General features: G+C 43.8%; 1 protein-coding gene across 1 annotated transcript; it reads left to right on the top strand.

Moving 5' to 3' along the window:
• Nucleotides 1-2318: 2318 nt before the first annotated feature.
• LOC101558505 (olfactory receptor 9A4) lies at nt 2319-3270 on the top strand. The gene is given in 3 exon segments (XM_012932665.2): nt 2319-2394; nt 2397-2546; nt 2549-3270. Coding segments are annotated over 3 exon segments (948 nt in total).
• The last annotated feature ends 11984 nt before the right edge of the window (nt 3271-15254 follow it).

Genomic DNA, 15254 nt, shown 5'->3' with positions numbered 1-15254 from the left:
TTCAACGTAATTACTCAAAGTCAGGAATAATTGAAAGTTTGCTCAGCTCTCTCTAGATGTCCGCTTAGGGATGTCTTGGATCTGGGCTAATTAACAATAGGTCCCTCGTCCCTCGGTGACTAAGTTCCCTTGGGAAAGAGAGAGAGGGGTGTAGAGGAGAGAGACTTAGCTTCCACAGTGCTATTACTTTGAACTTTTTTCTGAGTTCCTCCTTAAGGACAGTTTTCTAAGTCACCATAAAGGGAGACAGAGAAAGTTTCTTTGGTCCCTGCTCATGATTTCACAGCATCCAGACAGAAATTAGTCCTGGTGAATCCTGGAGAACAGCAGGATTGGCTGTGAAACCCTTCATAGGGGTGAGTGAACTCTTCTCAAAGCCGCCTTCTACAATGACTAGGAGAATGTCAAGATGGGAAGTTCTGCTTTATAGAACAGGGACAATGGAGCCTGAGGAGTGGAGTGAGCTCATCTCCAGGTCCCCTGTAGAGCAGAGAACAAATTCTAGCCTTCTCTGATATGGTTTCTTGGTGAGATGCAGCTCTCTGATGTCAGTCAGGGTCCTTTCTCTCCTGTTTTCTTTCTTTTGTGTTGGTTTTGCAGAAATCATGACAAAGCAGATCGATGAGCATCTCCAACAGTTCTATACTAGATGCCCACTTGCTCACTGGCAAAAACAAACTAACAAAAAATACCCACAAAGCTATTGAGGAGGTTGCATCAGGAAATACGGGGAAGATAATGTGACATAATAGGAGGTTGGAAGGGAAACCAAGATGAGAAGGAGAGAGGGATATGATTGAACTAGTCCTAGTCAGGACCACGTTTTATTTATTCATTTAACAAGTGTTTATCCATCCATCAATCTATCCATCTACCCATTCATCCATCCATGCATCCATCTACCCATCACTTATCCATGCATCCACCCGCTCATACATTGACCCATCCATCCATCCATCCATCCATCCATCCATCCATCCATCCATCCATCCATCCAGTCATCCATCTAGTCATCCATCTAGTCATCCATCTGTCCATCCATCTGTCCATCCACCCATCTATCCATTTATCCATAGATCACTTATGTATTCATCCATCTGTCCATAAATATGTCCATACATCCATCTATTTGTCCATCTATCCATACATTTGTCCACCCACCCATTCATCCATCCATCCATCCATCCATCCATCCATTATTACATACATACATCCCTATCAAGTGTTCAACATTTTTTATTTTCCCATAATATAAAATACATCTCTGCCCTCATGGAGATTGTATTCAAATCTCAAAGACGAACAGTGTACAACTAAAATTAAATTTCTTATGCCTATTCCTGGTTTTATTTTTTTTCTATGGCTTTATTCAAATACTAACACACTTGAAATTTACTTTATGCAAGTTTACTTTATATGTAATCTAGCCTCTATTTTCCTCTTTGAATATCACCTCTGCAAGGCAAGGATTTTTGTTTGTTCTTCTTGTTGCTGTATTTGTTTAATGTTAAACAAAGGGTAAAATAAACAATGACATCTAATAAAATATTAATTACTACTTTGGTGAGAACTAAAGTCTACTCCTGTCTTCCTGTTTGGAATATAGGAGCTGGAGAGAATCCTATAAAGAGAGGACATTTGAGTAATGGTGAAACTGAGGTGAGAGACAGAGAGGTCCAAGCACCCTGTAGATAACCTTGTGAGTACCAGGCATCATCTTTCCTTTTATCTAAGATTTTGGAAAGCAAATGGAGTTTGAAAAGAATACAAAAGCTCTGGAAAATCATGCCAAGCCCTAGAGTTCCCATCTGGAAATTCTTCTGCTGTATAACATAGTTTTAAAATCGGAAGAGAGTGTTGGTCTTATACCCCCTCCCTCTTTTAATTTGATCCCAAGTACAAATAAAAGCTCGGGCTCAAGCTCTATGCTTTGGGCTACATGTGGAAGGTGGTTATGTCATCTGCTTCTTGTGAGGAAATAGATCAGAGGGGTTGATTGACTCTACTTCAAAACTGGCAATAATTAAAAAAATATTAGCCCCTGTCCACTACAGAAAAAAAGTATGTAGTAGTGGGAGGCAAAAGGTGTTACTTGTGCCAGAAGGTGTTGAGTCATGCTGTGAGATATCCGTGGCTGGATTTTAGGAGACCACATTTATGCCAGCTTTGTGCAATGTACAGCAGCAGACATGTCACACCTGATCACCATCTTGGAAATCCTTCGACACCCTAATCTGTCCTCCACCTTTTTTGAGAGCAGGACGTGTGGAACATGGTCATCTCGTCTTTGATCTCCAGGTTTCCCAAGAAAGAAAAACATGGTGAAAATAATGAGTAATCGCTCTAGAGCCACCGAATTCCACCTTCTGGGCTTCCCAGGGTCCCAGAATTTGTACTTAGCTCTTTTGCCATCTTTTTCTTCTTCTATTCAGTGACATTACTGGGAAACATGGTCATCATTGTGATCGGCTGTGTTGACAAACGACTGCAGTCCCCCATGTATTTCTCCCTTGGCCGCCTCTCCACCTCGGAGATCTTGATCATGACACTATTGTCCCCGTGATGCTCTGGGGGTTGCTGCTCCCTAAGATGCAGACAACGTCTCTGACTGCCTGTGAGGTCCAGCTCTATCTGTGCCTCTTGGTGGGGTCTACAGAGTTTGCATTCATGGGTGCCGTGGCTGTAGACCGTTACGTAGCTGTCTAGAACCCTCTGAGATACAGCATTATTATGAATAGCTGCACCCGTATCTCTGTGGTAATTGTGTCTTGGGTGTTTGGCTTCTTGTCTGAAATCTGGCCAGTCTATGCCACATTTAAGTTCACCTTCTGCAAATCAAATGTGTTAGACCATTTTTACTGTGACTGAGGGCAGCCGCTCAAACTTGCCTGTGATAATACTCTTTTTATAGAGTTTGGTTTTTTTGTAATGGCAGTTTTCATTATCTTCGGTTCCCTTGCCCCAACCATTATCTCCTACACCTACACCATCTCCATCACCCTCAAAATCCTCTCAACTTCCGGCCAGAGGAAAGCCTTCTCAACACATGCCTCTCACTTCACTTTTGTCGTGCTTGGCTATGGCAGCTGCCTGTTACTCTACGTGAAACCCAAGCAGACGCAGGCAGCAGAGTACAAGAAGATTGTATGCCTATTCATTTCCATGCTGACCCCTTTCCTGAACCCATTTATCTTCACGCTCCGGAATGACAAAGTCAAGGAAGCTCTTTGAGATGGTATAAAATGCTGCTGTCAACTGCTCACAGATTAGCTCCCTTTTTTGGTTGATTGTGGCTAGTGTGGTCCTTACTGTGAATTATTCAGTAACAGAAAGTCCTATTTTTTCTATCTGCTTTAGCTTTATGGCAGAAACAGAGTGTGAGCGGAAGTTCTAACCAAGCCATGGAAGTAGACAGGAAGGAAAATGTGAGTCTCACTCTACACCCTAAAATTTCCGAGTCTAGGGTGTGCTTTCGTTCACAGTTAAGCTTCAGGAAGCAGGTCCAAGTAGTATGGGAGGAATGAAAAGAAGAAAACACTTGTGTTTTTCTAATAATTCTTTCATTCCTATATGTTTCCTTTTAAGCCACCATGGAAAATGCATTTTCTAGGAGTGAGGAAGAAAAGGAAAAGTGAGGGAGAGAGCGATGGCATAAATAGAATACAAGGGAATAGAGTTTCACCTTGTCTCTTATCATCTGTTGCTTTTTCTTTGTATTAATTCTTTTATTGATTCACCATGCAATACACAGTTACAAAGTTGTTTATGATGGGGCTTCAGTCTTACAATGGTTCAACATTTATCTTTTCACCAGTGTACATTTCCCACCACCGATCTCCCCAGTTTCCCTTTCATTTCTTTATATGTTTGTAATTTCTTGCTAACTTAGCCGAATTCTTTAAAAATGTGATTTTTTAAAAAAGTGATTCTTTTTCCCTAGTTGTATATCATGTTGTTCTGGATCTGTTGTAACTGCAAAATAAAGATATTGTTACCTATGGATTGTGAGTCTCAGAATTGATATGGAGTGTTTATCTGGACCCAACATCTTCTTCAAGTTTGGGCAATCTTGGTGATAATAAAAGATATAAATATTCTGGAGAATGGGGGAAAGGGTTCCTTTTGATAAACTTCCAGATTATGACTTTAAATTTCTCCCCTTTGTGGCATGTTTGGAGATATGTAAAATAAGAAGTAAATTATTAATTCTAGAGAGAGCATCCTATGCTATTTTTTCCAACTGTTTAAAATAACTATTCCTATTTGGAGAGCCCGGAAAGCTACCGAGAGTATCTCACCTGCACAGCAGAGCCTGGCAAGCTACCTGTGAAGTATTCGATATGTCAATAACAGTAACAAATCTCACAATGGAGAAGTTAATGGTGCTCGCTCAAGCAAATGGATGAGCAATGGGGTGACAGTGACACAGTGATTCCTATTCAGACTACTCTCAGGCCCTGACGCCAAATATTATAAAGTCTTTTGGATTGGGGGCAATACCCAGCAGTGGTCAGGGACTATTCCTGGTTCTATTCTCAGAAGAGACCCCTGGTGATGCTCCAAGGACCATCTGTGGTGCCAGGGATTTAAACCAGAGTCTGCCACATGTAAGGCAGACTTACTTGTTTTACTATCTCATTGACCCTCCAGAATGCCTTTTGAGGAGCCCCAGTGACAGTGGAGCAGATAAGGTGTTTGCCTTTCATGCGGCCAACCCAGGTTCAATCCCATATGGTCCCCTGTGCCCCACTAGGAGTGATCCTGATTGCAGAGCCAGGAATAAATCCTGAGCACTGCAGGGTGTGGCCAGGAAAAGAAATCAGAGTGTCTTGATTCTTCATCTCTCAAATCCGCTCTCAGTACCTTTTGCACATCTGTGTGGAGTATTTTTAAATGTCTCTTAACTCTGGTACCTTGGTAATTCCAGAGCCTGGCTCACTGGTAAGACAATTATAAGGGCTCCATATCGTGCTCATCAAAGGGCTTTGATGGAAGGAGTCTTACTTAAATGCTAGCAGTTCATTCATTCTGCCAGCCCTAATGAGGAAGGGAAATTGACCTGCCTAATGAGGGTTGAAGGGATTCGCGGGGCTGTAATGAGCACTGTGCGAGGATGCTTTCCTGCCTAGGGGGAAGAGAGAAGGCACTATGGATTAGGGAGTTGTTTGCGTGGTTTGCACAGCATATAGGCTCTAGAGAGAAGGTGGGAGTGTCACCTTTTATTTTGTATTCATTTCTTATTTTATTTTCATTTATTGATATTTTTATTAATTTTTATTAAAAACACTGTGATTTACAAAGTTGTTCATTATACAGTTCTTTTAAGCATTTGGTGTTCCAAAAACACCACCGGTGTGAACTTCCCCCACCGATATCCCTAGGTTCCCTCCTAATCCCAACCTGGCTCCTTTGGCACATAACAAATTTACTTTATATTGGGAGCAACACCTTAAAGCAGCCAAGACTCTCCTGGTCAACTAAAGGCTCTGACGGGTTTGCACTGAGTGGAGAAAATGTTAAAAGCTGAAACAATGGATCTTTAATCTCCAAATTCTAGTCCAATGAGGTCTTCCATGACTAGAGGAATATCACTGTAATTCACTAACCCAAAGGGATTGCCTTTGCCCAATGTGAATAAAACCTTTTCTTTCTGTTACCTAAGCAGTCTCTGGGCTGGTGGAAACTGACTGGAATGGAGAAGGTTTTTCTGCCTTCCAGCAGTTTATGAGGTTTTAATCCTGTTAGTACACATGCCTCTCTCTCTCCCTGCCTTAACCAGTCTCTGCTCTTCCACAACTTCCCCCTTCCCTCTTCTCTCCCTTTGTTCTTGAGCTCTCAGGCTAGTTTCTTTGTCATTACTTCCCTCCTGCCCCCATTTAAACATGAGTCAGAGTTCTAACTTCCAGCTATTTACACACCTCCCACCCCCTGTCATTTTTTTTATCTTTCTTCTATACTGGAAACTCTATAGTGACTCTCAGAATGCCCTAGTTGCCTTACTTATTATCTCATCTGGAGCCATCTACAGAGAAGTGACTATACTGCAAAATAAAGTGTGTATTATAGTCTCCATTGCCCTTCTGGAAGATGTGATAGATCCATTAGGACTTTGGAGGGCAGTCATCTTGGTCTTGTAGTTGGCCAAGGACAGGCGAGCATTGCAAGTACTTTTCCCAGCTTCTGCCGCATCGGCCAACACTGCTGCTCTTCTCTCTTTGAGGTCTTCCTTTATCACTACTCTGCACAGCTTTGCAAGCTCCACATTAGCTTGTGATTGCCTGAGGTTCATGCCAAACCACATTGGTGAATGAGCTCGAGAGTTTCCGAAGACAGGCGTCTGTTTGTGGCTTTTCCACTCTAGGCATTCCTCGTGCAGTCATGGAGGTGCTGAACCAGTCAATCGTATTCCTTGTCAATGTTGTCATCTTCCCACGTTGCTGCAAGAGTGCCAAAGAGCTCCTAGTTGGTGGTCATTCTGGGAGTTCTCTTCTTAAACTTAAATTTTGCAGTCCTTTCTCCCCATTCTGTGAAGTAGAATTTTGCACAAAGGAAACGGTGGTCAAATCCCATTTAGAATTTTGGGACAACAGCGACATTGGTCAGGCAAAACCATCAATTGAATATGATGTGGTCAATTTTGCTGTGGAACTGTCCACCAGAAGACTGCCATGTTCAGCGTTTGGATTTGGCCTTCTGGAACTGTGAGTTACTATGGATGGTCTTGGTCGACATGATGAACTCAGACAGTCTCTCACCCTGTTCGTTCCATTCTAGGCCATGAGTCCCGATGTGGAGTTCTTCAGGTGACCTTCTCAGGCCTATCTTGGCATTAAAATAACCAACAACGACCTTGTAGAAGGTGTGGTCTTCTTTGTAGAACTTCTCCAGCTCCTTGTAGAACTTCTCAATTTCTTCTTCATTGTAGTTGGATGTTGGTGCATAGACGATGAAGATAGAAACTGCCAGCAGTGAGCCACATCTATTCAAGTGTAATTGTCTGATTCAGGTTGTTAGGAACTCAAATGAATCAATGCTTATGGCCAAGTTCATATTGACAAGGACCCGGACGCCAGCAACACCTCTGTTGTCACTTGTTCTGAGTGTCTTTCTCCAGTGCTGAAAATGGCGTGATGTGATCAATGCCTTCTTGCTTCAATCAGACCAATGATGTTGTACTTGATCTTCTGTGCTTGCACCATCAGGTCCTCGATGGATGCTTCTGATGCCAGCATACGTGCATTGAAAGTACAAGACAGTCATTTTAGTCCTTTGTTTTGGAAGTCTAGTTCGTCCCTGAGATTTTATCAGCCTCTCCTTGCTCATCCTTCTTAACACTGCCATACTGGGGGCTCTTTCAGTGTCAGGCAAATGGGGCCCATTGTTGTTACTGTTTTTGGCATATTGAATACGCCATGGGAAGCTTGCCAGGCTCTGCTGTGTGGGTGGGGTAATCTCCATAGCTTGCCGGGCTCTCCGAGAGGGATGGAGGCTTGTAGAGTGGCTTCTAATCACCCTTGCAGGTGTTTCTATGGTTCACGTCATATTTGAACCCCATCAAATATGGTGTGGAAATTATGGAAAATGGGTATTAAGTGTCTTATGGTGTGTTCGGAAAGCGGCCTGTTGTGTGGCAGTGGCTGGGTAGTGGAGGTACTGGAGGTCGGCCAATGACATATTTATCTGTCACAGGTAGGGTGGGTTGTCTGGGTTTGATGTTTGGGGCACCAGAGATTGGAGGAGGCCCACAGAGGATCTTGTTTCTGGGTCTTATTGAGCCTGGAGTCCAAGGTTGCAAAGTTCTGCTTTACCTGGTTCTGTGGGGCTTGACTCATGCGTGAGGTTCGGCCCGAGTGTCTGGAAAATGACCTGAAGTTTGGCAGTGGCTGGCTAGTGGACAGCCATGTCTACCTGCCCACATACCAAATTTTGCAGGATTGATATGTCATTCCCAACGTCCTCCCTTCCGAAATCCAACACGCCATTTTGTGGGTAAAGATGCATACAGCACCCAGTCTGGACAGGGTCAGACCCGAACACCTGAAGAATCTGCCACCAGTACTCATCAATACACTGGCTCGGCTCTTCACATGCTACCTGTCTGTATGCAAGGTTCCATCACAGTGGAAAACCAGTAGGACTGTTCTGTTGTACAAGAAGGGAGACATCCATGACATCAGCAACTATCACCCAATCTGCCTGTTGTCCATCGTCTACAAGTTGTTCACTCGAGTCATCCTGAATAGAATAGGAAAAACACTAGATGAAGGACAACCATGTGAGCAAGCCAGATTCCGAAAAGGATTCAGCATGATTGACCATATCCACACAGTGACGAAGCTCATCGAAGTTTCACCAGAGTTCAAGATGCTGCTCTGTCTAATGTTCATCGATTTAAAGAAGGCCTTTGATTCTGTTGAGACTGAAGTGGTCATCAAAACCCTGGCCAAACAGGGCATTCAACTCAGTACACAAGATCCTCCTCGAGCTGTATTACAGATTCTCCACCAGGATCTCACCATTCTACAGGAAAGTGATCATTGATGTAAAGAGAGGGGTTCGGTAGAGTGATACCAGTTCACTGAAACTATTCAGTGTCACCCTCAAGAACATTATGGGACGACTGGAATGGGAAGGAATGGGAGTAAAGATTGATGGTTGGCAAATACACCACCTCCGCTTCGCTGATGACATTGTTCTAATAATACTAAACATTAGTCAAGTGGCACAAATGCTGGCCAACTTTGACCACGAGTGTGGAAAGGTTGGACTGCAGCTGAATCTTACGAAGACAATGTTCATGAAAAACAAACTAGTCCCTGACATTCCCTTTGCTCTCAACAGGATTAGAACAGGATGAGAACACTACTCGGGTATCCCAAAAAGGAATCGAAAGAGCTATGCTAGGAATATCACATTTCACTCAAGTGAGAGAAGGAATCCGGAGTTCTGGCCTCATATACAGTCAAGAATCATGGATGCTGTCTTGTTTGCCAAGGCATCGAAAATCAGATGGGCCGGACATGTAATTCGATTTAGAGACAACTGCTGGACTAGAGCTGTTACCGACTGGATTCTACAGGACATCAGAAGACCGAGTGGCTGCCCACGTATGAGATGGTCAGACTTCTTTGTCAAAACCCTGAATGAAAGATTGAGGCCCTTTGTGTTCCTGGAGCGAGCAGATGCCATTGGGCCACACTAGCATGTGATAGGGACGAATGGAGACGTTACTGGTGCCCGCTTGAGCAAATCGAAGATCAACAGGATGACAAGTGACAAGTGGCAAAATATGTATACTTTGAGGTATGTCAAATTGAAAGTCTGGCTCTTTTTTTTTTTTTTGGTCTGGGGTTGGGGCACATCCTGTAGTGCTCACAGATTACTTCTGACTCTGTGCTCAGAGATCACTCCTGGCAGGGCTCAGAGGCTATCCCAGATCAGCTGTGTACAAGGTAAGTGTCCTGTCCACTGTACTATCCCTTCAGTCTAGAATGTGTGGCAATTTTTATTTCAGTATTGACCTCTATTAATTAATACTCTGTGTTCTTAGTTGTGTACACACAGTAAAAACAAAAATTAAACCAGAGAGAAATTTTGTGTTTGAAACTATGAAAGTTCTTAATAGCCTCTTCCCTGTAAAAAAAATGTTGGAAGTAAAATACTTACCCAGATAGTATCTGATAGTATCCGACAAGATAAGGGGTTTTATTCTCTGCAAGTATTATCTACATCCATTCTTAATGATATATAAATGTTCATCTGACTGCGAAATTTACTCTTGTGATGGTGGTAGAGGTGTGGAAGTTGGCAGAGGTGACATTTGTGGGGCGTCATTTCTTTTTTAGATTAAAGAAGCTCACCTTTCCATTCCTTTGCTTTTATTACTGTTGTCTCTCTCTTCAGTGATAGCGTTGCATGTTGGGCCTCTGTGCTCACTTGATTTCTGTGTGCTGGAGATTGCATGTATGTTTTTCCCAAAGTTCCCACTCCTTTCTTGATGCACTTGGAGATTGTATACTCTCATCCCCCCACTTCCCTTCGTTTTTGCTGCTGTTGTATGATGCCTGGGAGTTGCATACAGGCCTGACTATGGTGTTCCATATTTTTAGCTCTGGTACAGGCTGTGGGACTTGCCTCTTGACCATGGTACGCACTGAGATTTTTCATAGACACACTCCTGGGAATGCACATTCCTGTGGAGGCACCTTTTTTGGTGCCTTTTGAAGGTCGTCATAGTGCCACAGTGCTTACCAACACGCTTTCCAGATGTCGCCCTTCCTGGATGTTTTGCTCACACATCCTTTTAGCTGTGGAGTTTGCTGGGTGCTCTAAATTTTCAATTTTTATTTTGTTGACAAAATTCTGTGATTTACGGTACCATTAATAATGGTTCCTTTGTGAAAATAATTCCAGAACAACCACTGTACTGACTTCCCTCTCCCAAGTACCCCAACACCCCTCCTTCTCACCCCCCAACTCTGTTGTGTGGATCATTCTCCCATTATGTTGACTCCACGCCTTTGGTACTACCTTTATGTGTATTGTTAAATCCCGTGTATGAGAGAGATCATTCTGTTCCCTTTTCTGTATCTGTTCCCTTTTCCTCTGACTGACTTCACTCAGCATGACATCCTCTAGTTCCACTCAATATTACTGAAAATTGCATGATTTTGTGCTTAAAGCTGCATAGTATTCCATGATGTGATACACATATAGTGATATGTATATCACTGTATCACGGTATCACTGTCATCCCGTTGTTTGAGTTGCTTGAGCAGGTGCCAGTAACATCTCCATTTGTCCCAACCCTGAGATTTTAGCAGGCTCTCCTTACTCATTCTTCCAAATGGTGCAGTATTGGAGGCTTTTTCGGGGTCAAGGGAATTAGATCCATTATTGTTACTGTAGTTGGCATATTGAATACACCATGGGAGTTTTCCAAGTTCTGCCGTGCAGGCAGGGTACTCTCAGTAGCTTGCCGGGCTCTCCTAGAGGGATATATATATATATATATATGAGATATATATATATCTCATATATATATATTACAACTTCTTGTCCACTCACCTGTAGTTTGCCTTTGGAATTGTTTCCATATTTGGTTATTGTACAAAGTATGGCAATGAACTGAGGTGTGCATAGATTCTTTTGAATTCATGTCTTGTGTTTACTGGATAGATGCCAAGAAGTGATATTGCTGGATCATCTGGGTGTTATATTTTTATTTTGGGGTTAGATTTCCATATTAGTTGATATAAAGACCGCAGCAAACAACACTCCCACCAACAGTGGATGAAGTGAATCGCCCCCTCCCCTTTTGTGATGTTTGCACACACCTGAGTATGAGCAGCAGGGAACTGTTTGTGACAACAAGGATTGCAGACTCCAATGATGCAGGCCCAAAGATAAGAGCCATTTCCATTGAACTTGGTGCATATGGGTTGGCAGGGAGCTGGTTCCAACGGGGTCTATACAACAGAACATATAACCATACGCTTGCAAGGTCAGTAGTTCAAGCCACCACGTTATTCCTCTGGGCCCTGCACATTCTGTAGTGGTGCCGGGATCACAACTAGCATGATTGCCATTTGGCAGTACCAGGAATAGAACCGGTGGCCTCATGCCTGTAAGGTGGGTGCTCTGCCACCTTGCCACATCTCTAGGTCCCTGTTTCGTATAAGCAGTTGAAAGGGAGCTATGTCAGATTCTACCTAATACTCAAGGCATTGGTATCCCACTAGAGAGTTGTTATTATCATTTTCCTTGTTTGTTTCATGTTTTGGTTGGACTATCTTCCATTTCCTTGATTGCATGTGCCTTGTGTGTCATCCTCAGAAGTGTCACAGTCTTGAATGTGGGCACAGTCACCCTGTGGTGACAGTGATTTTGACAATGTCCTCTTTGTCTTTTTCTTTGATCATACCCAGTTGGTAGCTTCAACGGATTATTGGTTAATTGTTTTATTGCTTTTGGCAGTGCTCTGGGACATGAATTTCTCCATCATCCGATCCAATGGACTCCTTTATAGAGATAGTTCTAATGTCAATGTTTCGGGTTCATTATTTTATGTTTGCTTGTTTTATTTATTTATTTGTTTAGTTATGTATGGTTTTTGTTTGTTTTGGATTTTGGATCTCACTGGTTGTGCTCCAGGGCTACTTCTAGCTCTATGCTCAGGGGTCACTCCTGGCAATAATAAAATATGTGATGCCCGGGATCAAACTAGAGTCAGACTCAAGCAAGATAAATACCTTAACCCCTGTACCACCTCTCCAGCCCGAGGTCCATTCTGATACCAGGTAGATTTATTTCCTTATTGACTTATTAGCTCTTTTTTTCTCTAGTTCTCTGTTAGCTAGACCAGCTGGCTTATAGTTTGTCTGTATCTCTCATGAACTTACCAACTCCTTCCTTTACTTATCCCCAACACCACCTCTGTTGTTTCAGGCTTGAACTTCCCCACAGGCTTCTTCAAATCCAGTCAGAATCTTCAGAGCTAGCTCTTGTCCTGGGCCAATTCTTTGAGCCATGACCCTACAGCCATATCGGGGCCAGTGAGACACTTCTCTGGAAGACAATCCTCTCTATGTTAGGTGCTTCTGCTGGGCAGAAGCAGTATCACTGTACCACTGTATCACAGTCATCCCATTGCTCATCGATTTGCTCAAGCGGGCACCAGTAACGTCTCCATTGTGAGACTTGCTGTTACTGTTTTTGGCATATTGAATATGCCACAGGTAGCTTGCCAGGCTCTGTCGTGGGGGCGAGATACTCTCGGTAGCTTGCCGGGCTCTCTGAGAGGGGCAGAGGAATCAAGCCCGGGTCATCTGTGTGCAAGGCAAACATCATACCCGCTGTGCTATCACTCCAGCTCCCAGAAGCAGTAGCTTTTGAAATTCTCACTTAGCCTCTCTGGTGTGGCGCCTCCATCCAGCAAATGAGGTTGACTGGGATCAAGTATTCCCCACGTGCTCCTGCTCCTGACCCAGAGGTCTCGGCTCTATGAATGAAGCTGAGTAGAAGCCAGGAATACGAGGCCCCTTCCTGCAGTCTCCTGAAACCAGTTTCTACAACCTGTCAGTCAAAAGGAAGAGGGATGATAAATGTCCCTACTTGGAAGAGGTGATAGTCCTTGAGTGGGTGGAGGGAGCCCACTGCACTTAACCCCCCACTCCCGTACTAGAGCTTCCATGACTGAGCTGGAGGGAAGAGAGAGATAGTAGAGGAAGGTTCAAATACCACTAGACCTGCTCTTCCCAAGTTTTAGGATATTTTCTTGAATAAATTTTTCTTCGTTTGCAGGACCAGAGCAACAACACAGCAGGGAGGGTGTTTGACTTGTATGCACCCAACCCAGTTCAGTCCCCAGCACCCCGTCTGGTTCCCTGAGCCTGCCAGGAATGAACCCTGAGTGAAGAGCCTTTATTTATTCAGGAATAAACCCTGAACACCAATGGGTGTGGCCCCCAAATAATTTCTTTTTCATTTGCTTTTTGCTTAAGTATAATTTCCAGAGACTTAAACAGTTTTTTAACTACAAGCTTTGGGGCAGGGCAATAGTACAGGCCTCGGATACTTGCATTGGATAGGTGGACCCTGCATTCAGTCTTGCATCACAAGGCCCCTGAGCATGCCCAGGTGCTCAGTTCCAACCCATGGAGGGCGCCTGCACTGCCGGGCTGAGCAGTTCCACAGCCAGGTCCAAGCTCTAAGCTGTCAGGCTGGGTTCCCTGAGTATCTCTAAGAGCCACCTCAACCCCCACCCTCTCCCTCCTCCCCAACACTGCTTGGGAGATTAAACAAAATAATAAGTTTTCCCAGTTGTACTTGTTCCGCCAGTCTGCAGAGCTCTCCCTGTCAATCACCTGTGCGATTAGCTTCCGCACGGAGTCCTGTAATTTTGTGTGGGGCCGTTGAGTCTGAGGTAAAGAGCTGTTCTGCCTGGGAATGGGCAGATCTCTTCCGCGGTCCAGTTGGAAGTTGGAGAGTTTCCATCAGCCTGATGAGAACGTTGCGCTGGAGTTTTGCTGCCTTGAGCGAGCCACAGGCTTCATGTCCCCTGATGGTGGGCAGTGGCCTCTCTGCGCACAAGAATTACTGCATTTAATACAAAGCAGCAGTTCCCTTACGTTCCACAAGTGAGAAGGGCTCCAAATCTTCACAGTGCGGTTACGGCGGTGTCTAACACTGCTGAACTTTCCTGGCCCCAGCCGATGAATCTCATTCTAGGTAGTTCCTACTACCATGTCCTTGTTCTTCTGCTTAGCCACTGTGCTCTTGGTGACACCTTTCCTCTTTCACTACTCTGTCGTTATTATGAAGGCCATGACTACAAGTTTAGAAGAGTCTTCCCCAAGCCCAAATACCCACGTATACCAACGCTTTAACAATTTTCCTAGGTTTCCGGGAAAATTCTTCTGCATGGTTGGCCCAAGATACCATTCTTTGAGTAATGACCAGGTTTTAAATTGATCTTTTTCTTCTTACTACCACATAAAGACTCGTCTTTTCTAGAAGTTAGAGAGGGAGGCTAAACATTTTTTAAAACTCTTGCTCCTGCTTCCTATTCATTTTTCGAGAATGGGATGTTAGCAGCTGTGCTGAGCACAAAAACTGCTCTAATTTTGCCAAGATTAATCAGGACTCTAACTGCACACACACATGCACAGTTAAATTATTTATCTATAGCTCCTTTGAAATTTGCTTGATGATAAAAATCTTCTGTCTAGTTCCTTAAATCAACCCTGTTTGTTTATGGGGAGAAGTCTCACTTAAAATACTTTTTTACAAAGAGCCTGTCTTCTCTTATGGAACTTTGGGGAAATTGTGGGTGGAGGGGTTATTAGTCATCCCTACACCTCACCCGCCACACTCTCTCTCTCTCTGTCTCTGTCTGTCTCTGTCTCTCTCTCTTAGTATCTGCTGCATATCCCATTGCACCACAGTGAGAGTTGATGGCCAGGGACTTGTACTCACTTCTGCAAAGAATTGCCCTTGGCAGAATAGGGGCCACCAAATCTGGGATGTTTACACTCTACCCTCCTTAGGTAAAGACTGAGGAGCTCACATAGAGATGCAGTTTGTCTTATTTGTCTCCATGAGCCCAGTTCTACAGAGCAGTTCTTTTATCAGAGACCCTCAGGAACTAGGAAGTTCTGGTCTCCACTGAGATTTGTTTTCTTCCCTCACTCCTGTTTTGTCCAGAGTTCCACGATGAATTCCTGGCATGAGCTACAGTTGTAAGGTACCCCAGT

The sequence above is a fragment of the Sorex araneus genome, chromosome 1, assembly GCF_027595985.1.
Source record: "Sorex araneus isolate mSorAra2 chromosome 1, mSorAra2.pri, whole genome shotgun sequence".
NCBI classification, from domain to species: Eukaryota; Metazoa; Chordata; class Mammalia; order Eulipotyphla; family Soricidae; genus Sorex; species Sorex araneus.
The sequence above is the reverse complement of the archived record's forward strand: the minus strand, read 5'-3'. Positions and strand labels throughout refer to the sequence as shown.